This window comes from Paramacrobiotus metropolitanus, unplaced genomic scaffold (assembly GCF_019649055.1).
Source record: "Paramacrobiotus metropolitanus isolate TYO unplaced genomic scaffold, Prichtersi_v1.0 Parri_scaffold0000013, whole genome shotgun sequence".
NCBI classification, from domain to species: Eukaryota; Metazoa; Tardigrada; class Eutardigrada; order Parachela; family Macrobiotidae; genus Paramacrobiotus; species Paramacrobiotus metropolitanus.
The window spans coordinates 521,035-542,961 of NW_026570233.1; the positions used below are offsets into that span (position 1 = coordinate 521,035).

Below are 21,927 nucleotides of genomic sequence, written 5' to 3' on the forward strand. Positions count from 1 at the left end.
GGTTACCTGATCCCATGATAGCAGAAGGAAGGTGAGAAACACTCCAGTTCCCTGCAGTCAACAAATTCGTAATTGTAACCTCACTACAACGTCGCGTAAAGCAAATCTCACCGTGACTATGAATTCCTGGTTAATTCGAACGATACCTCCGATAGTAAAACCCACGTACAACCGCTCCACCAAACTGATGCGAGCTGCCTCCACTATCATTTGACCGCGGTTCTTAAGCCGAGAAGCTCGGTCAGTAAACGCTTCAACGAGTGCACTGGCCTAAACATATCGCAAGAATTATCAGATTGCCGAAATGGAGATGATGCGTAATTTACGGTATGCGCCAGAGCAGCCGCGCACGGACGGCAGTTCGTGAAAACCTGCGAGTGGTCGGAAGTCGCTATTTCTGCCGCTTAGCACATGTTCGAAACAGCGACTTTAAATACTGCTCATTCAGCTAATGATCTGTTAGCGAAATCAAGACCATAACCAAAATGTAGAGAAAAATGTGCTCTACAAGGAAATGTTAGCTGTCACGTGGAAATCTGTTACTGCAGTGACTTATTGCCGCCAGCGCTTTGCACCATGAAATTCGGTACTATAAATTCTGTTATTACTGCGCACCTGTAGTTTGCCCTGTTAGCGCTATGCTGAATTCGCTGTTGGTTAGACCACTCATACAGCCAATGAGCGTGTTTGCACCGGCTCCGCCCCTCTACCGCATACCAGAAATTGTGTACTTGACCCAATGTGTTTAAGGAAAAAATAAGAAACACAACTGCAAGTCGTAATCATACCTGGTTATTAAGCCAAATAAAAACCAGGGTTCTGATAACGGTAAAAAGCATTAGGGTTGACGCATAATACGCTATTCCTGCTTTATCCCTATCCGGCATGGTGTCCCGCAAGTTCACGATACCGTATAAAGCCCACGCGAGATTATCAATGTAGACTACCAGCCAGAGCAGCCTGGTATCCTTCTCTAAACGACGAACAGCGTAAGAAAGATCGAGATAATCATTGATGACCTTTTCTCTTTCTTCATCGCTAAGAGCACCGGAGTATGCCGCGTGCATTTCGGCAAATGTAATTGTAAATAGGACTACTACAAGCATCAAGATATATTGTGTCAGTGCTGATTCCACATTAAACATACATGCCAGCGTGAACAGTGCATTCATCAGACGGTGTCGGTTTTGCGGAGAAAGCGGCAATACGTTTACGACCGGGCTTTGTTCATAAAATAATGGACGCTGAAGTTCCCGATTTATAGTAATAATTAATTCGACTGCAACATTTAACAGCGGCAGTGCTAGCAATGCAGCAAAGGCAAAAATCTGGCGCCGGCATTTTGGTTTCCAATAAGGCTGTGATATAATCTTAGATTCACGAAGGACACTAGTGATATTTCGAAGAGCAATGCAGATGCCGATCATGCCCATTGGTGTCCAAAAACCGGGCATCACCGTGCTGATCAGTTTTAATAACTCGGTGGGTGTCTGCGGAATGCTTTTCGTTGCACCGATACCTAGCTGGTTAATACCGTAGAAGAAAGTACTGATAAATAAAAAGCCAGACCACAAAGTCAGTAGTTTATCCAAGATGATCTGCCATCGCGAAGTAGGGAGTTTTGTATCGCGGCAATTACGTAACGGAGTATAGCCGAATAACCGCAGTACTGCTAATGATAGTGGGATGAAGCGCTGAATTAGGATATCCATGCTAACCAACGGTTGTATACTGATTGTATTGACAAATTTTGTGGTTACTTAGTAAATGACAAGTTTTAATAACACTGAATCCTTGGAAACACTCGTTCGCGTAGTTACTCAGCCTGGGAACGTGTATTCTGCTTACGGTATGTCAATGACACAATAAGTAAATACGCGTGGATGTTTCAACGTCAGCTTCGATGGGACTAACAGATAACTCCACGCAGCAATGCCCTATAAACAGAATTGATCCGTTCCTTACAACCCATACTCCTGGATTACACTCCTCTCATTCGTATGTATTCGTACTCTGAATCGTGTTTGCATTTACGAAACCTTCGATGAATTCATTCATAACCGCTCTTAAACCTCTACAGAGGGGATACTTGCTAGCGAGACGCTAATAATTAAAAGGCTCTACTTTTGACCTTTTGGTTAAAGTCGGTTATAACTTTTGCCAAATTTTAAAAGCAGCTTCTAGTAACGCTCTCTGTGCGAATGTGGCCGGTTAAACTAGTTGTCCGTAGGTCTTCGTTTATTTGTGTAGTGATTTCTGCTACCTTTTTAAAACTTGAATCGCTTGCTGACACATTTACTGAATCAACTTAACAACCAAACTAGCTAAATGGCGAATTAACGACCAAGCCTAATACCGGTAATTAATTACTGTAACGCTTGCAAATGATTTACTTCCACTCGTGCACTAAAGAATAGTTTGTGCAAACGTTAAATAAAATGGTGGTGTCGCGGATTCCTTATCCTTGTACTTCCTTAAACGCGCACAATCGAGCAATGTCATTCGACGAACTTCCGCCTGATCCTATGGCCGCGGCAATCTCCTTCTGCCACTGCTTGGCTGCCGTCCGGTATGGTTCGCCGCTGGCATGTCCGGAGACCTTGACAATGATGTCAGCAATTTCCTGAGCCGGCACGACACGCTTGGGTTTCATCCCGGTTCCCTCCAGCATCTCCGCCGCACCGGCTTTAACTAGCCAGCGTGCGTTAACCAACTGGTCAGCAAACATCGGCCAACACACCAGTGGCAGTCCGTTGGTCAGGGTCTCCAATGTACTGTTCCAGCCGCCATGGGTGACAACGGCTGCGATAGCCGGATCGGCCAGAATCATTTTCTGGGGCGCCCAGTTCAGAATAAGAAAACGGCTACTATTTTCAAACTGTCCTGAAATCTTCTCTCGAATGTCTTCCGGGAGGAACTGATGCTTGGTCTCTCGGAGCGACCAGATGAACGGTTTATTCAGACTAATCAGGGCGTTGGCCAGCTGGGTGATTTGTTCCGGAACGGGAACGGCCATCGTTCCAAATGAGACGTATACAACCTCTCGAGGTTCCTGTTTCGCCAACCAGTTCTTCACTTTTTCGGATAAAGCGAGATCGGTATCCGAGACTTTTCCCGCAGACTCCGGCAGCAACGGCCCGACCAAAAAATGCGAAAGATGTTGCATATCCGGGTGTCTGCGAAGCAGCTCCAATTCGTCTTTATCAAAAGCTTCAAAGCTGTTATGGATCATTCCCTGCGCGTACGGCCAAATTTTTCGAACCGTCCCGAAGAATTTCAGGAACGGTGCGGCGAACGCCAGCGGTGGGTCGTTGGGCCCCGGGAGCGTATGGAACGGGTCCACTTCTTCCATTGCGATGATCGGCGCATCATCCTTCATTAGAGCGAAATACCGGGTCAACCACAGCGCTGCGGTGTTGAAGCAGTAGAACGGGATACCGCGTTCCCGGCACGTTTGCAACGGCCCCGCTAAGAAGTTGTCGGCAATAACAACGTCTACGGGTTGGCAGTCCCAAAGTTCACGGTCACCAGTTCCATCCGGACGCGGGATGGTTGCGAGAAGATGCTGAGCCGACGGCATGATGCTGGTAAAGACAATCTCGAAAGCGGCTTTGTGGTTATCAGGGTTGTCGAAGTCCCCGACGGCTTTGTCTTTAATGGGCAGAAGTTTGATGTTTTCCGTAGATTCATTGCTGAATATCTCTTTTTTCATCATTTCGGCAATTTTCGATTCCGAGAGAGCCAGGGTGACGGTGTGGTGCTTGGCGACCTTGCGGGCCAGTTCTAGGATGGGAATAATGTGCCCGAATGCCGGGAAGCTGAGGAGCAAAACGTGGCACTTTTTTCCAGGCATTCTTTAATTTTAAAATATGTGATTTTTTATAAAAATGATTATGTGGCCCACTGTGACCGGAAATAAAAATATTCGACTTCTTACACGGTAAATGCCTGGATACAATCGTACACAGTAAGTCTGGCTGAGCTAATGAGAAGTTGTGAAAGTTGTTTCACCGCCGTTTTGGTTTCGAGTGTTTCTTATCTGTTTCTTATCTTCCTCGGCACATGTCTGTTTGCCCCTGCTGTAGATTCGACAAAGATGCGCCGTTGGCGATTTTGATAAGAACTAATTAATTAATGCAACTCGTGTGCAAGTATCAAGTTACACAGCGTCTGTGGTAGTTTTGCAGCGAAACATAATTCTACTGATTATTTCAGCCGACAGCAACGGCAGTCAGACAGCTTATCAGTAATCAAAGGTAAACATGACTGTGTTATTGTAAAGATAAGAAAACTGTCGTTTCATGAATCATTATGCTAGACAGTAAATAAATTGCTAGTCGTAAATGGCCCGTAGACCGTAGTGTAAGTTGAAGTACTGTAACCATGTTCGTTGTTTGCTGACGTACGGAAAGCAGCCATGGAATTGTACAACGGAATCAACGAACAGCGAGGCTGGACATTGCAGTACGATTTAGAGATCTTGCTTCGCTACTATCGGTTGATTTCACTTCATCCCATGAGAGCAGGAGATAAGTCAGAAAAACGCCGACTCCCTATAAAATTTCTGATTACTATACACATTTAATATGCATACCGCCTCTGCCTTACTGCAACAATGAATTCCCTGTTGATTGGAACCAATCCGCCTATACTAAGGCCAACGTGCGAACGATCCATCAAACGAATCCGGACCGCTTCGATCTGCATCTCAGAGCGATCTTTTCGCCGCACTGCTCGATCGGCAAGGGCGTCTGTTACCGCTTTAACCTGATAAAAACCAAAGAATAAATTTCAAACTGCAAATTTGATCACGAAAGATCGTTTGAAGACCTAAAAAGCTACATAAAAATTGCTACTGTATGAGTATGATTTTTCTCCCAAAAATGTCAAAACAAGAAACTGCAAGTGGAAAATGAAGCATAACTGAGTTTAACAGACAAAGCATTATCTCATAGCTTTCACGTATTACTAGTGATTATAGTTAAGTATAAAAGGTGATAATCCTTTGCAGCATCAGAATCACCTTGTCAGCCATCCACACAAACACCAGGGTTCGAGCCACTGAATACGTCATAAGAACTAAAGCGAAATAAGCCACGCCTTCCCTGCTGCGGTCCGGCACATCATCTCTTAAATTGGCCACACTATACAGCGCCCACGCGAGATTATCGATGTACACCACCAGCCACAGAAGGCCGGTATCGGACCGCAGACACCCGACAACCTCCCGAAGATCCAAATAATCCGTGATGACCTTTTCACTTTGGCTTTCACTCGTCGCGTTCACGTAGGCCAAAGCCATTCGTCTGAATCCAAGCGCGAATAATAACGCGGCAAACATAATCAGACATTGTGTAAGGGCAGATTCCATGTCGAAAATACATGAAGTAATAAATAAAGAAACCATCAAACGATGACGCTGAACCGGTGAAATCGGCAACGCTTGTAACAGCGCGCTTTGCTCGTAGAAGATTGGGGTTTGCATTTCCCGGTAAACTGACGAGCTACCTTCGGCCAGGGAGCCAGCCAGAGGAATTAACAGTGCGAGAGCACCTAGTAGAATTTTCCGCTTATCTTCGGGACATAGGTAGCGCCAACAGATCGTCTGAAAACTGTGGACGACAGTGTGAATATTGCGTAACGCGACACTGATGGCCACCATTGTGAGGGGACTCCAGAAACCCGGCATAATTGTACAGGCTAGTTTCAGGAGTTCAGTTGGTGTCTGTGGCATACCTTTCACTCCAAATATGGTCATTTGGTTAATTCCGTACAGTAAATTACTGCTAAATAATACGACGGACCAAAGCGTTAATAAATGATCGAACAGTCGCAGCCACGCTGGACATTGTACAAGTGTTTTCCGACGAAAATTAAGAGGAATGTAGCCAAGCAGCCTTAGCGCAACACAACATATAGTAGTAAAATGGCTAATAAAACGTTCCATTATTAGGAATAAGCATGACTGACAAATGATACATCAAAATAGTGTGCAACTGGCGCATAAACGTCAAAAATGGTAATGTAGCCGTTACTGGCTCCGGTTATACCAGTGAAAGCTATCGCCTCAAGAATGAAGTATTCATTGTGCAAATTACTGTGATGAGAAAGCTCCACAGAGAACCGCGGATGTGTCCCACAGGAATACAGAGCAGTAATGTCAATGCACATTAACTGCTACTGGTGATACTTCTGCTGCGAATGAAGTAGTACATGATAGCGCTTAGAAATCAAACACGGTGCTTTATGGCACATGCATCGTTCCGTTCTTCAGTAATTCCGTTTCTCGTTGGGTTTCCGATGACTTTTCATCCCAGGAAATCAGTATATACGTCGTTATCACCCCAATAAACTATAAAAAGCGAAACATCACCAATGAATTCAGCGAAACTGCTCATGCCGAAAAACGTTCAGAAACCCACCCGGACAACGAATTCTCGGTTGATACGGATCAGTCCGCCAATGGTTAAAGCGCAGTCTTCTCTATCCATCAGATTGAGGCGCAGTACAGCCGCTTTCTTCTGCAGTCGGCTCTTCGTCGTTATGATTTGAGAAGCGAGTAAGCTACTTAAAGCTTTTGCCTAAATAAACAGTAAGTCTAAAGCGTTAACAACCCGATCCGTAAGATGTACACCAGATGCAGCTCGTAACGGCGAATTTGTAGAACGTTTACTTTAATTTCGGCCTTGACGAAGATCCCCGTGCGGATAGCAGCCAGCGCTAGAGTATGTCCAACGAAGAAAACATACCGGCTGGTCCTCGCGGTATCTCTGTTCCTCACCAACGTCACAACGAAGAGCACCCAGACAAAATCTTGGAAATACAAGAACAGCAACCATAGTTGAACTTTCTCACTTAAAACCCTTAGAACAACGCACAAACTGTGGTGTTCATTCAAAATGTCCTCAGAATGATCGGGATGGGATTGAATAAAGTTATTACACACTTCATCGAAGGAATAAGTAATACTGGCTACAGTAAAGATTAGCAGACACTGCGCTAAATGTGACAGTACTTCCTGCAGCAGCATCGTCGAATAGCTCATCCACGCGATAAGGTTCTTGGTGTTTTTATCCTTAAGAAGCAACAGCTGACTGTTGGACGCTTCATCCACGGGACCCGCTGCGTCCATCCGCGCAATTCCCCTAAAGGTCACGTAAAAGGAGTAGCCGCATAGCGCTAGGAGAACGCTGCTTAATCCGGCCAGTTTAATTTTGGCCGCTTTGTTGAGGAATCTGTCGCACGCCGTGGCGCACATTCGGATCCAGGGTCTGATACTCCAGAAACTGACGATCATACCGAAGGCCGACAAGGGCCCACAGATTTCGAACATCACTTTGACGAACACCATAATCAGTTCCATGGGGGTTCTTGGAAAAGGCAATATTAGTTCAGTGCCGGTTAGCCAAAAGACCGGATACAGGAATGTCCCCGCTGTCATTGCAGCCGACCAAGCCGTTAAAGTGTAGTCCAATACTCTGATGCACCATGGGCGGTTGGTTCCTAACCATCCAATCTGTACTAGGCCGAACAGCCGCATAGTCCACAACCACGGATAACAACATGCTTCAAGAAAGGTGCTTCGTCGCAGCTTTTGGTGGAATGTGTGCACGACACGAGTCATCACTCACCTGCTTAACCCGTGCGCAATTTCTCGATTAAATTTTCTTGTTAGAATTACGAAAAATGATTGTTTGGATGGAAATATTTTTCCACCTAGGTCTCCCGTAACGTATGCGTGATAACATAACAGCATTACACCGGTATAAACGGAGACTTGCAGTTCCATTTTTGTACAACGATACGGTGGGATTTATAATTCCCAAAAAGGATCAGATTGCATCGGAGTTCTGTTAGCGGTATAGACGATGTTAGAGCGTACTGCACTTTGGGAGCAGTGTCTCCTAATGGGGAAGTGTAATCTGACCACTGGGTAAACTACGGTAGTTAAGGCAGTTAATATAAAAGCATTCTATGTGCTTTGCCTCGATTGTGGTTTAACCGTCTTATGTAACCACTAACCAGTAACCGCCCTTTGTTGACAGCGGACTGACATGAACACCCATAACGTTTGTCTCACTAAAACGAACCCACAATAAAATTGTAAAATTCTAGCCAATTACACTTTAATTTGCAGTTACATGATTCTTACCAGGCTAAATGGAGTTCGGCTATTGACTAAACGGATTTCAGCTACTGGCTTCAATAATTTAATTAGACTATCAGAATTCAGAATAAATTATTGTTTTTGTTACTGTGACAATTCCACATGGTTAAATTCAAATGTAGGGCAACTTGCAACAATTTGTGTCTTTCCGCTTCGGAAATATCAGGGGCGTCCCAAACAATGAGAACATACGTGATAAATGTGGCAATGGCCTAAAATACAAAACAACATCAAATGTGGAACGCGAACTAGCTAGACACCATATTTTTTCTATATTTACGATAGCAACAAATTCCAGATTGATATTAACGATATTCCCCATCGTGAAGCCGATGTGGCGCCTGTCGATGGAGAGCACTTGCACGATACCGAAGCTATTTACTTCGTCATGCTCAGCTGCAGTGTGCGGGGTGGAGATTGCGTCGGCCATTGCGTGAGCCTGCTTTCAGAAATTATTTTCATAAAAGATGAAGACAATAAAAAGCCACGTTATACAAGAACCATCACTGTTAGGAATATTACCTTGCGGTTCAAATACACAAATCCAGCAGTACGGCCAATTAGGACGACCCATAAGCCGCTAAAATGGAGCCCTTGTCCAATAACTTGCACTATATTGCCGTTGCTGTGCAGTTCGGTTACCGTATACAAGGTCCACAGTAAATCCTGCATGTAAATCAGTAGCCAGTACAGAGCAGTGTTATTTTCTAAGCGACTCATAATCTTCTGTAAAGCAAAGTGATGTGCAATGATATTCCTTCGTTCTTCCTTGTTTCTGGCGGAACAGTAATCCTGACAGATTCCGTTAAAACTCATGCCGATAGAAAGCGCCAATAAAATCAGTAAACTCTGTGTTATGGCGGTTTCCACATTGCCCAGCACAACGCCAAGGAACATGACCAAGCAACATGTCCATCTGGCGGATCCAGAAAGCCGCAAGATCGAAAACACCGGGCTTCCCATCTCTTTTCGGTAGAAACCGTACACGTATCCTAGAATGCCCTCATACATAAAATACATAACGTATACCAGTACAATCATTCCACAGATGCGTAATCGTTTTTGATGGCTCGTAGTGAAAATGTACTTTCCGCAGATCGCCTCGCGTTCCAGCAAAATCCAACGTATATTTCTAAAGCATAACGAAATAGCCAAGTACTCCATGAGAACAGTCATGTCGGGACTAATATCGCTAGCCAGTCCGATTAGGTCACCAGGCCGCTGTGGCGTGCCCTTGTCACCCACCAGTGATACATTCAACGCGCAAAAACATACTGCCAGCAGAATTGTTGCTATTGCCCATAAATTAAGAAAAATGTCCACACATTTCCGGAGAATCGTAGTTTGTTTCAAGCGTGAGTTTCCTATTGGGATATAGCCGAACAGTCGCAGAAAGGTCAAGCAGCGAGGAAATATTCGTGAAAGAATATCGGTGTGTTTTGATGCTACGGTATTTTCCATTTTTACTGTTTGACTCTTGTCGAAATATGTATTGTAAAATGCCGTGCCATTTCCTAAAGTCCACAAGACATCTAAGCAAACATGCTAAAATTTTTGTGGAAAGTTGCGCTCAGAACTGATGATCTGCGTACCTCAGCAATTTTAAGTAATACAAACTTACAAAGTTGCAAGCACACCCCTGTTAAATAATCGTCATTTCCTTCTGACTATCGTGTTTCTAAAGGCGACAATCCCCATAATATGGCACTATTATTGTTGTTCTTCCAGTCATTTTCGATGTTTAATTATTATCACACTACTTGCGCACTTTGAACAATTTATTAAAAGTGTATTTAGAACTCTACAAAACATTACCAGTACGGCGATATCGCCGAACCGTAAAGTAAACGCCGGCACAGGAAAAGATGTCATCATAATTACAAACGAAAATTGATACTAAACACCTTAACTGGCGCACGTTCATTTTATTTAGGACTTTTATTATGATTTTTGTTCTATAACTTTGTACGTAATTATTTTTAGCAGTGTCAGATCGCACCCTAAAGTATCAGTACCACCATCAGCAGCCAGGACTCAGTTATTAGGTAACAGTACAGCGCTGTAGATATGTACTCTGTACAAGTACAATATGTGTGTATCCATTAGCAAGTAAGTGTATTATGGAACTGATGATCAGAATATTTTAGCAACTACAAGCCACAGAAAATATATTAATAAGAGGCCGAAATTTTGTAGTTATGCAACAGCTTAAATAATTTCTCTGCATTTGCTACGCTAAATGGACTATTTGATTAATGTCACAACTTTCAAAACAGTCATTATAACCAGTTGTTGCTTAAAAAAGACGGCAATAACATACTACGATGGAGTATTAATTTACTGCGGAAACAGAGACAACATTTTTGATGCAGTAAGGCTGCAAGTCAGTATTAATTTCCTCAAGGCACTGCGTTGAGGTCTTTTACGTAACTTCCTCGACCAAGCCTTTTACAGTAGCCCTTCTGACACTATAACAATGGCTGCCAGTTTCAAATGCTTTGCTCTTCTTTTGCTTTGCGTAACATCGTTCACTAACGGTGGCATCACCATAATCAAGAATGCCTTCAGTCTTCCTAATAAGGTAGACACTGGCGTGACACTATCAGGTCGTACCCTAAAATACCAATGCCGGCATCTACAGCCAGCGTTCGGTCCGCTTACTGCCGTTTGCCAGACCATCACCAAATGTCCGCCTGGTTCGGTCCAAGCGCGGGTAAAAAGCAGCGTGCCACAGCAGTTTACCGCCAAGACAGCTTTGTACCATGTTGACTGGCAATGCGAAGGAGAAAATCGGATTATGCTTGTCGATTACCAACCAGGTATTGTATGTGCTACCGGCTACAATGCCTTCTGCGTTGGTCGTTCACTCATTCCGCATTAATTTTCGTAGTGCCTTAAGACGCATCTACCATTCATAAAGTTGCTATACGAATTTTCATGAAACGCTTGTGAATAAGGCAGTTGGGAATTAAGTTAACTGTTTCAGAGAAGGGCACAGTCGGCCTGAAGGACGCAAATAATGGAAGTACGGTGATCCGCCAGGACACGCCTTACTTCGCCACTTGCGCTTTCTTTGAAGATAAAGCCAAGAAAAACATAGTGGAGTGCTACAATTACGAATACTGTTCATATCGACTTGGTAAATTGGTGTGCGCCGGCATACCAGCCTACGGCGGAACTTGGACTGGCGATATTAAAACTGGTAATAAAATGGTTTTTTGTAGCTTTAAATTATTACAGTATATCCTTGTCAATCTGTCGCATTTTTCAGGATTGAATGGGAAATTTGACGCCATAATGCGTACGTGGGAAGCGAAAACATAAAAGAGGGTGGCTGTTTAGTGTATGCTGTATTGATGTTGCAGAACCTAACCGGAACAAGACTTGTAATCAAGATCTGCCGGCAGTTCTTGGGAAAGAGCAAAAAGCAAACGAAAAGCTGAAGCGCAGCCGAAAAAGCCGAAATGTTCGTGCAAGCAAGCGCGTGATGAATTGTTCATACCTTTGGGTACGATGGAATGTTGCTTCAACTTGCTTCTACCGTATTTCGTAAATCTAATTTCTTTGCGGTTACATTTTTGTCATTGGAAAGGCAAATCTTTAGGTGTTCACCATTTAATTTCTAATCGCAAATTCTCTGAGTAAGCAAATCTGAATAACGGGTGTGTTGTTTTTAAGCTTTGGATAGTTTGGGGCCGAGCTGCACCAGCGACGGCAAATATGCCAAATTGCAACTTAGTCCTCGCGGGACAACGGTGGGGTGCGTCGATGAGAATAACAATCCAACAACTCCGGCTGTTAACGTGCCGGCGGAAGCTATTCCAGCTTGCAAGTGAATATAAATGCGCCCTAACATGCCTCTAAGTCTACTATTCCACAAGTTGAGGCGCAATAACAAACAGTTACCTTGTATGAATTCTGGTCCAGGAGTTCTGACAATCCTATAACGGCCATGCACAGTGAGCTTTGTATTGACCATATTGAAACGTTGTTAGCAGTGATACTGCCGCTGTAAGTGGAATTTGTGTTATCTCACCGGTCTTTAGAGGCGGAAGCCATGTTTACGCAACACAGCATGTGACCAATAAATATTCGATGGTGAATCATTCCGTTAACCTGTTATGTTCTTGCAAAAGTTATTTGTCTGTTTCTTTAAATCAACTGTTCTCCATTTTCTCTAAGCTGTTTCGATATTTTGGCTGATGCCGTTCCCGGAGTTTTTTAAATATATTTAAAATTAAACCACTTACCAAAACTTTTGGAATAGTAAAGAGCTGTACAGTGCAGCACTGCAGCGCTATGTTGGTACGAAAGCACGATGTTAAAGCGAGTGCGGAAGGTATTCAGGAAAATCCATCTGGTGACATTGTGTCGCGCTTGTTCCCTCCTAGCTTAACGCTTATGCGCCTTTTTGGGTATATTCCCCTTGGTCAGTCGTTGAATGCCAAGGAGACCACTGTCTTCTGGCGTTTCGTGGACAGGTTTCTTACGGTATGGTCCACTGCGGTAATCGTCGGCATCGTTGGCTACTGCATACTCAGTGTGTCCACTGTCGGTAAGGAATCCGTTCCGCAACGTCCTAGCGAGCTGATCAACATTGCCAGCAATATACTACCGGGATTCGCTAGCCCTATGGAGACCGCTAGCTTATGCCTTTGCTTCCGTAACATCCACGTGCTTCTGATACAGCGACACGCGGCATGCAGGCGTTATTTTTTGACTACGAAACATCAACAATATCTGCTGTGTTTAAGCGTTGTTTTGCTGTTGTACATCCTGTACACCGTGGTAGATAGCTGTCTAGGATTTACCGAAGTTTACGATGGTTATCGATATTTATATAAAAGCCCGATCTTCGATTACAAAATGTTGTCCCCTTTTGTTAAACGCGCTATTTGTTTGATTGTCACTACGTCAATCACTCTCGGTAATCTTGGAACGGCGGTAGCGCATAGTCTCTTGATTCTCTTAGCCTTTTCCGCAGCACTGTGTTTCGGCGAAATGTGCACTGATTATGAAAATGCATGCAGCTCGACGATAAGTAGAGAAATAATCGCCAATCACTTTCGCCTTCAACGCATAATCCGCCGTTTGGAAGAAAATACATCTTTTTACTGGCTGGTGACCTATATGCAGGACTTTCTCTGGGCTTTGTTTACTGTGGCGGCTGTCCGTGGCAGTGTAACTGCGGTGGATCGTGTAAACGGAGTACTGCATTTGGGAAATTTGTGGCTGGTGCTGATTGTGCGGACCGGTGTATTTTTGTTCCTGAATGTGAAGGTACAATTCCGTTTATTATACTGTTTCCTTTTTTATTACACTATCATTAATTTTACTTACTGTACTGGTTAACAGGCAACCGCGTTGGCTGACGCAATCGCTGACCGCAATTCCATGCAGGATGAAATTGGTACCGAATTCAAACAGATGCTTCTCATAGATCGGCGCCATGTGGGATTCAGCGTCGGTGATCTTGTCAACATCAATCGCGAATTTATTATCGGAGTACGTACGATGAAGATTACTTCTTTTGTTTTATTGCGGTTTTATTGTACCAGTGTAATGCACTACAAGCGGAAAAGCTTTGTCGGTGCCACCGGTTTTCTTAGATTTCAATTTTGGCTATAACAGTAGTACCGTCTGTACCCGCATATTAATAGCTTTTCCACAGCATAAGCTTGAAAGATACTTACCAACCACGAATAGGCTGTCGGCGAAGGTTTTTAGTCCGAAAAGTGTGTAGGTTGCCAATGTTTACAAAAATTCTTTAGAATTACAGTTGCTGTCAACCAATCGTCCAATTACGATTATTTCTGTTAATTTACAAGAAACGCAGTTTTTGAAATCTTCAGTGAGCATCTCCACACAACCACACAGTATGCTGTTGTGAGTGAACGATATCTTTGGTTTGTAGGGCATTGGGGCATTTTTGACGTACCTACTGCTCGTGTGGGATGAGCCTAAGTCAACCGATCTGGATTACTCCAAGCTGCTAACGCTTCTGACAAATCTGAATAATGGAAGGCTTGATGCCGTGAAAAATTCGACGGCTTCGGTTTAGGAAATTGCACGACATTTAACGCCTCCAGATGGATGTAAATCAGTCCAAGAAAATTAATTTCTTGAATAATCTCACCGCACTCCGTAAAACTGATATTAATAACTGCATTACCACTAAAGACACTACTTTGCGCAATACCATACAACTTCTGTAACTTATAAGAACACCGTTTTAATTTTTAGTTACGGAAACACGTGGTCTTGTTGTATTGGTTGATTACCGGATAATATGATACTACTGGGTAGTGTCTACAATATACTTCATACATCGATTTTGCATGAGTTCCACAGCGGCATTGTGCCAATATCCTTCTGCTGCATCGGCTTAAAGTTTTTCCGCGTTAACTGGTAAGGGGATCATAATAAAATAACTGCACAACGGATCGCTATCCAGATGGTACGAAAACTCTGCCTAGAAGTATGGTATATGTGCATAGTTTAAAATGCTTAAACTACATTTATTTTGTAAACACCGTCGCGTTATCGTCCATCCTCAACACATCATCCTCAGTTCCTCACTCTTACGGAGAATTTCCAAAAGGTTCAAAAATTGTTCCAGGACGAAAACGATGCACTTAAACTACTGCAGAAAAAATTTGGTATACACACCCAGACAAAGAGATTTGTTATTTCGCTGAATATGTGAAATGGGCGAAACTGGCAGCATCGTGGCACGATTGGTTCGGCGCGAGTAAAGTATGTGCTGCTAACCTCCTACGTTCAGTCGCCATCTGCAGTCAAAATGCACTTATTACTATGCAGGCACCCGTACATACATATAGTAAGTGCTCTGCGTCCGTTATTCACACGGTACAGTTATCCAGCGCCTTCTTTAAACCATGTACAGTGCCTTCGCGTTCAGGTTCGTCCCAGGATAATAACAGATAGGTAAGGAGCACTCCCACACTCTGCAAAAGCCAGATGACAACGAAGGGAATGTTTACTTAGCGGCATAACGTCTAGAGGATCCCTGGACCCTTACACAAATAATGAATTGCCGATTAATGTTGATCAATCCTCCAACCGTAAAACCAGCATGTTGTCGATCCATTAAGAACACTCGCAGAGTGTCTTTCCTCATTTGATCTGAATTTTTCTGCAGCTCTAGGGCTCCATTAGCCATTTCCGTAACTAATGAACTGGCCTAAAAAAGGAACATCTGCAGTTTCATTGGACAAGCACGAAAAATTGCATTTTCCGAAACTAACCATGTCATTCATAAACACGAATACCAATGTTCGGATAATGCATAACATCAGCAGACCGGTCACGAACAACATCGTTTCATTTCGATCGCGCAGTGGGTCAGGGTTACGCATCTGGACTGCACCGAACAACGCAAATATCAGGTCTTTAAAATACGCCACCAACCAGAACAGTGCTGTGTCTTCATCCAATCGCTTAAGCAATATCCGCAACGATGTATGATGACTAAAAATCATTTCTTTCAGCTCGTAATCTGAACTACTACGATACTGATGAGTTACACTTCGAAACACCATGGCTAAAGCGAAAGCAAATGTCATCAGTATAACTTGCGCTAGCGCCAGCTGCAAGTCGGAGATGCATACACAAGCGTATAAGATACAGCTGATTGTATGACGAGTTAAAGGATAGAGATTCAGCATCCGGAACAAAATACTTTCCTCGAGATACACCGTCTGAGGTATTTGTATTATCAATGCAAAAGCACTTTCAACCACAGAATAGGCCAGGCAAAGCGATAAAATACACTGGACAACTGCAATCCAAACGCGGTGGGTTTTATGGAGATACAGGCAACAGTATATATGAAATTCGGCAAGAAGTGCGCGGATCTGGTGGAAACTTATGCAAACGCCTACGAGTTCCAGCGGTCTACAAATCGCCGGGAGGATGCTGCACATGGCCGCTAACAGATCGCTGGGACGCTGTGCAACGCTTAATGTGGCTGCCATCGACGCTTGAAAGCAGCAGTAGCACACGATTCCCATCGATAAAATGATTGACCACATTAATAAGCAGCGGTTGAAAATTCTGCTGTATAGTGATTTTGAATGGAAGCGGAAGCTTTCCACGGAGACATGCCCAAGAAACCGCAGCACCAGGAAACCCGGCGACAATACTTCCATGAGAAAATTATCGGAGTACAACATGTTCTGCTTAACGAGGAGACGCTAAGGAAAAGCTGATACCCTGATGAGAAAGAAGTCGACGACTAGAGCGGGCAGAAGTGGGAATCGCGTACCGATTGTAAGAATATGAATATAAGACCCATCAGTGCTTTCTAGTTCTCATCAACGAAAGCTTATTTGAACGTGAGAACCTGTATAGCCAAGCATGCAGCTTTTCTTTAAACATCCCTAACGCGGGATGGGTGTATCCTTAGGGACATGCACAATGTAGTGCACTTACCTTCATGGCAGTTAATAATCTGTGTTTGATTTGAAGGTTAGTTAATTTTAGTTTAATAAATATTGTTTCTGCTTTAGCTAGGCATCCATGAAGTGCTATTCCTACCATTTCCCGTAGATGCGTCTACGTTTCATTTAGCTAATGTGTTTGCGATACAAAAATTCAGTGGTTGTTTTGGTAGCAGCGCACTTGAGGTGCAAGTTGTCGGTATTGTGCAGTTCTGGACGTGGCGCGCGGTGTGGTTTAGCCATACAACAATGAACTTTAACCAGTATCTTTGGCACCGTTGAGCGCAGTCGTAATCTCGATGAAGAGGTTTTGATTTTCTATTTATTTAGTTTGGAATTTGCACATTTTTTTCTTACGCTGAAGAGTGATGTACGTATTCAGTTTACCCAGTTCCCATGCGACATAGAAAACCATGTGTTGTTTAGGTGTTTGTTTGTGGGGCTCCATATACGTATGTAGAGTGGACAAATGACGCTAGACACTCGAGAAATATTTTGTCAGAATGGAGAAGTGTAGTGGAATGGCACGATAACAATGATAATGAATAAAACGTGTCTCGTGTGGAGCATACTATTCCGAGTTTGTGGATACGCATGTTAATCGTTCGTATTTAACATTTTTGTATTATTTTTATACCGTTGTTTGTTCGTTTTATGGACAAGCTTTTCCCTTTAAAGAACCGGACATCCTATCAAAAAAAGTTGCAACTGTATGTATTTTATCCATTAATCTCCGTCGGCGAAAATCTGCCTGCTGATAAAAATCTCGAATTTACCTGGCAAATGACTTTAACATTTAAACAGGCTATGATTCGTGCGAGGTCAGTTCTGCGTGGAAGATGCAGCACCATAGTTAGCTATTTAATTTTCGGAACCACTAATCCAGATTTGTAGATGACTTAACGATACCGCAGCATTCCTGATCTTTTAATTAATTCCTTGAGATTACGCATGGCTACTACCCTCTTTTTAACGGCTGTGTACTGTACCGTGGTGGCAATCGGTACCGGTGCGCTTCACCTTTTATTACACGGGTCTGGTTTTTCGTCAATCATAGTCTTCAGGTAGATACGCCAAATTATTTAACGCAGTGTTTTTGACTTGGACGGTTCATTTTCAAACAGGAATATTAGACATATTCATTACTCATACAATACTTGTAACATCAAGCACGCACATTCTGAAAAGTGTGTCACTGTATGAACCACCAGACATAAAAAGAACACACAGATACAAAAAAAAACAACTATTACGAGAGAATTTTGCACTGCGTTATACATTTGTGTAGATTCTACAGAGTATTGTTCAGCAAAACGGCTCTTAACCCCACCTTCAAAGATTCGCGTGCAGGCTCGTCCCATGATAGTAAGAGGTACGTCAGGAAAACACCAACACTCTACGAAATAAAACTGCATTAGCCATGTAATCCACCAAAATTTTCACACACGGAGATATTACTTACGCTGACGATAAACTGGCGGTTGATGCTGATCAGTCCTCCAACAGTAAAACCAACATGCTGCCGATCCATCAAAATAACCCGCCGGGTGTTTTTTCGTATCTCCTCACCATTTTTCTCCTGCGCTAGAGCTCGGTCTGCCATTGCACTAACCAATGAATTGGCCTAAAAAACCGACAGCAATAAAATTTTTGATATGGTGAAGATCTTGAGAAAACTAACCATATCATTCATAAATACGAAGACCAGCGTCCGCATAATACATAGCACGAGAACACCGCCAACGAACAATGCAGTTTCTTTTTGATCGCGTAACGGATCTGGATCACGCGCTTGGGCCACAAAAAATAGCGTCCACGTCAGATCACTGGAATACAGCACTATCCATAGTAGCGCCGTGTCGCTGGCCAAACGGTCTACAAGCTGCCGCAGCATCATGAACACCCGAAACGTGGCTTCTCTTTCATCGGGCGTTTGAGCGCGACAATACTGTTGACTAATGCTTCGGAAAACTAGTGCCAGAGCCAACGCTATGACCATCAGTAAAATTTGCGCCAATGCGAACTGCGTATCAGCAATGCAGACACATGCATAAAGGAGAATGCTCACCGTATGGCGAACCGAAGGAGGACAACTTAAAACTTGGAAAATGACGCTGTTTTCGAAATACAACGGTTGGATAGCTTCCAGATTTATCGCAAATGCATCTTCACCTAGGTAATACAATAGCCAAAACGAGAGAACAAACAGAACCACGAGGATCCAGATCATGCGATGTTGCTTGTCGAAGTACAAACGGCAGAATTCTTGAAAATCCTCAAAAAACGCATGAATACGTCGAAAACTCATACAAATGCCAATAAGTTCTAACGAGGTCCAGAATCCAGGGAGGGTGGTGCACATGACCTTTAGTAGGTCACTTGGATGTTGCGGTACGTTTACTGAGGCACCCATGGATGCTTGGAAACAACAGTAGCACACAGTGGCCAATGTTAACATGACGGACCAAATTAACAAGCATCGGTCGAAAATGCGAGCGCATAGTGGTTCTATGTGCACCCCAAGATTTTGTACCGGAACGTATCCAAGACATCGCAGAAGCAGCAGCCCGGGTGACAAAACAATCGCAAGGAAGTTATCAGAATAAAACATGTTATGCAGCCGCTGTTTGGCATGCATGTTGCAAATTACACTAGCTTGAGTATGCAAACTTATAAACGGCTCCGTGTTACTAGAAAGCGAAGATTCTTGAGGGTAAATTTTTCTTCTTTACTTGTGCATGCATGTTGCTTATCATTAGAAAGTATCGATTTGGAACAAGAAACTCTAACTGAAATGTGACCTACTCCTTTATATAGCGTTTCAATTTTTCAGACCAGTTTTCAGTTGACGTTTACTGCAAGTCGCTCTAAACTTCAAATTTGCGTGCTTTTACTGGAACTAACGTCCCTAAAGCTTTTGCGGAAATTCTCAAATAACAGCGGATGCAATTCGTTTACTTTAGAAAAGTAGTCTCACTCGCGCTCATGTGTATCGACATGTATAACACCGTATAAACCACCCTGGATTAAATTTGTTGGATACACTCACCAACAACTGTGGTTTAAATAAGCTGCAGTGAACTGGTGTTATGTGACGTTAGCTTTTGAATCTCTCGTGTATTCTTCATCACCTAATGGCTTCTAGAGCACACTCGCAAATGTGAGGCACTGTTTACGTCTGGTGCAGGCTAAATTATTCTATCTGTCGCGTAACTTTGACCTTTAGAAAAACTTCAACAATTCCCCTGCAAGAACTCAGCACAAACAATGGCTAACAGGCTCCGAATGCTGCCACAAAGGCTGCTTGCGGACACTTTTCTCGAAACTTGTTGTTATCCATGCTTATGGGTTATGCGAATATTCGGGTTGGTCCAGATTGGTTGGTTTGGCAAGGAAGCCCGGTGCTGTATCCGCCTACTGGATTTCGGTCTGATTATTTGGGCAGTGGCCGTCACCGCCGGGACATTTCTGTATCCCGCATTGTGGTTGACCGGGATTGAGCCGTCGCCGTTTCCTAAAACACCCATGGAACTGATTATGGTGTTTGTAAAAGTAATGTTTGAAGTTTGTGGACCGTTAACCTCATTGGGCACAATGGTCAGTTTCTGGCATTTCAAATCCTGGCTCAGAACCACCGCTGCTGTCTGTGACAGATTCTTGCCTGCAAAGAGCAAAATCGTATTGATTGGGTTTGGCCATATCTTATTGGTTTCGTGCGGATATTCGTTTTATGTGTCTTTTGAGGCCATCGTAAGGTCATCCGGGGGAAGATCAATGACTGCAGCAGAATTTAGCCACTTGCTCAGCTATAAGCACAAACACTTACGACACGTAATCGCTTGGCTTTCCTACTCAGCCATGTTGCTGCACGAAGTTTTAATAACGGTTTCGCAGTGTGTCCTTGTATTTGCAGTAGCAGTAATTATTGTGGCCATGGGACGGGTTCATAAAATATACGCCTCTGAAGAAAGCGAAGATATCGCTGAACTTTTCGAGCAACATAACAGTATATGCGCTTGTTTAAGAGAGCTGAGCGGGAATATGCAATGGTGTCTGCTGTTTTTGTATTTACGTTATTTCGTATGGCTGATGTTTCTGGTTACGTTAATTCGGAATCGTGACGAGGAAAAAGCAACAAAGTATGCTCTGTTTGTTGGACATGTCGTGGCTAACGGAGTTGTCAGAACACTGATTTTGGCATGCGCTGAAGTAAAGGTATTACGAGTACTCTAAATTACAATTTAAAATATATTGAACGGGCGTGTTGAGTTGATGGATACAATATCATACTCCTTCGGACTAAAACACGAAAAACTAACCAGTTTATGTGATATCCGTACTGTTATTTAGGCTAAAGCTTTTAGTGATTTGTTGGCGATGCGAATCACTACTATGAAAAGCAAAGCCCACAGAAAAGCGGCTGCACTCCGTTTATATTTGCTGGACAGAGCCGATAACGGATTCACCATTGGAGGACTAATACGTATCAACCGGGAATTCATTATCGCGGTAAGTAACGAACTCTGTTCACTCATTGGTTGCGGCCGCACTGGTACATCGTTGGCTTTTCGGTATTACGCAGTTTGTTGGGCTAATTACAACATACGTGCTAATTTCCTGGGATGAAAAATCACCGGAAACACAACGGGAAACAGAATTACTGAGTAACGGAACGCTTCAACTGATGACATGGAACCACAGCGACGAACTTTCGTAAAAACCGTTGTATCGCCCACACTTCTAGAAGAAGCAAAAGTTGGATTCACTTTTTTCAGAAGACCGCACGAGAAAGATACCAACCATGGTTATGCAGTGCGGGTCGCTGAACACAGAAGCTAGCTTTATTTCCACTGCTTTGCAACTTGCTACAAACGTAGCAAGATAAGGCACTGCATTTTGGCGAATAAACTTATTTTACCGCACAATGTTTCACTTTTTAAAAATATGTTTATTGCTAACTTGTGTGCAAACTTTTGGAGTAGGTATATTTACGCATTCAAAGCCGGTATTTGAATGCTAAAGCTTGTTTTCAAATTTTTTATGTTTACGAACCGAAGTAAAGTTCAATTACATAGCAAAGTGGCAAGAGTTTGGCTGGCAAGAATTTAGCAAGAGTGAGATCAATCTGAATGGGATTCTACAGTAGATGCCTCGTACTCAAATGAAGATCCAAATTCCCTTGCAATAATAAATCTGTACAGATAAGTTCCAACAGTTAAAAGTCATGCCGCAAATCATAGAGACAATTTTATTAACGTGCGTACGATTATAATGAATAGTGAATATAATATCTATATA

At 43.2% G+C, this 21,927-nt stretch overlaps 2 protein-coding genes across 2 annotated transcripts; one reads left to right on the plus strand and one right to left on the minus strand.

Moving 5' to 3' along the window:
- Positions 1-2,279: 2,279 nt before the first annotated feature.
- LOC129584288 (uncharacterized) lies at positions 2,280-3,982 on the minus strand. The gene has a single exon (XM_055476423.1). The coding sequence runs from the start codon at positions 3,851-3,853 to the stop codon at positions 2,459-2,461; it is 1,395 nt and encodes a 464-aa protein (XP_055332398.1). The 5' UTR covers positions 3,854-3,982; the 3' UTR covers positions 2,280-2,458.
- Positions 3,983-10,629: 6,647 nt separating this feature from the next.
- Positions 10,630-12,224, plus strand: LOC129584290 (uncharacterized). Its single transcript, XM_055476425.1, has 5 exons — positions 10,630-10,986; positions 11,154-11,369; positions 11,439-11,468; positions 11,533-11,675; positions 11,846-12,224. Exons 1-5 carry the CDS (start codon positions 10,644-10,646, stop codon positions 12,029-12,031), a joined length of 918 nt encoding a protein of 305 aa, XP_055332400.1. The 5' UTR covers positions 10,630-10,643; the 3' UTR covers positions 12,032-12,224.
- The last annotated feature ends 9,703 nt before the right edge of the window (positions 12,225-21,927 follow it).

What these genes read in the sequence shown, in the direction of transcription:
- LOC129584290 (XM_055476425.1), top strand. Translation starts at nt 10,644, where the DNA reads ATGGCTGCCAGTTTCAAATGCTTTGCTCTTCTTTTGCTTTGCGTAACA. An exon ending in GAAATTTGACGCCATAATGC is followed by an intron (nt 11,469 to 11,532) that starts GTACGTGGGAAG and finishes TTGATGTTGCAG; the next exon opens with AACCTAACCGGAACAAGACT. An exon ending in TGAATTGTTCATACCTTTGG is followed by an intron (nt 11,676 to 11,845) that starts GTACGATGGAAT and finishes GTTGTTTTTAAG; the next exon opens with CTTTGGATAGTTTGGGGCCG.
- LOC129584288 (XM_055476423.1), bottom strand. Translation starts at nt 3,853, where the DNA reads ATGCCTGGAAAAAAGTGCCACGTTTTGCTCCTCAGCTTCCCGGCATTC.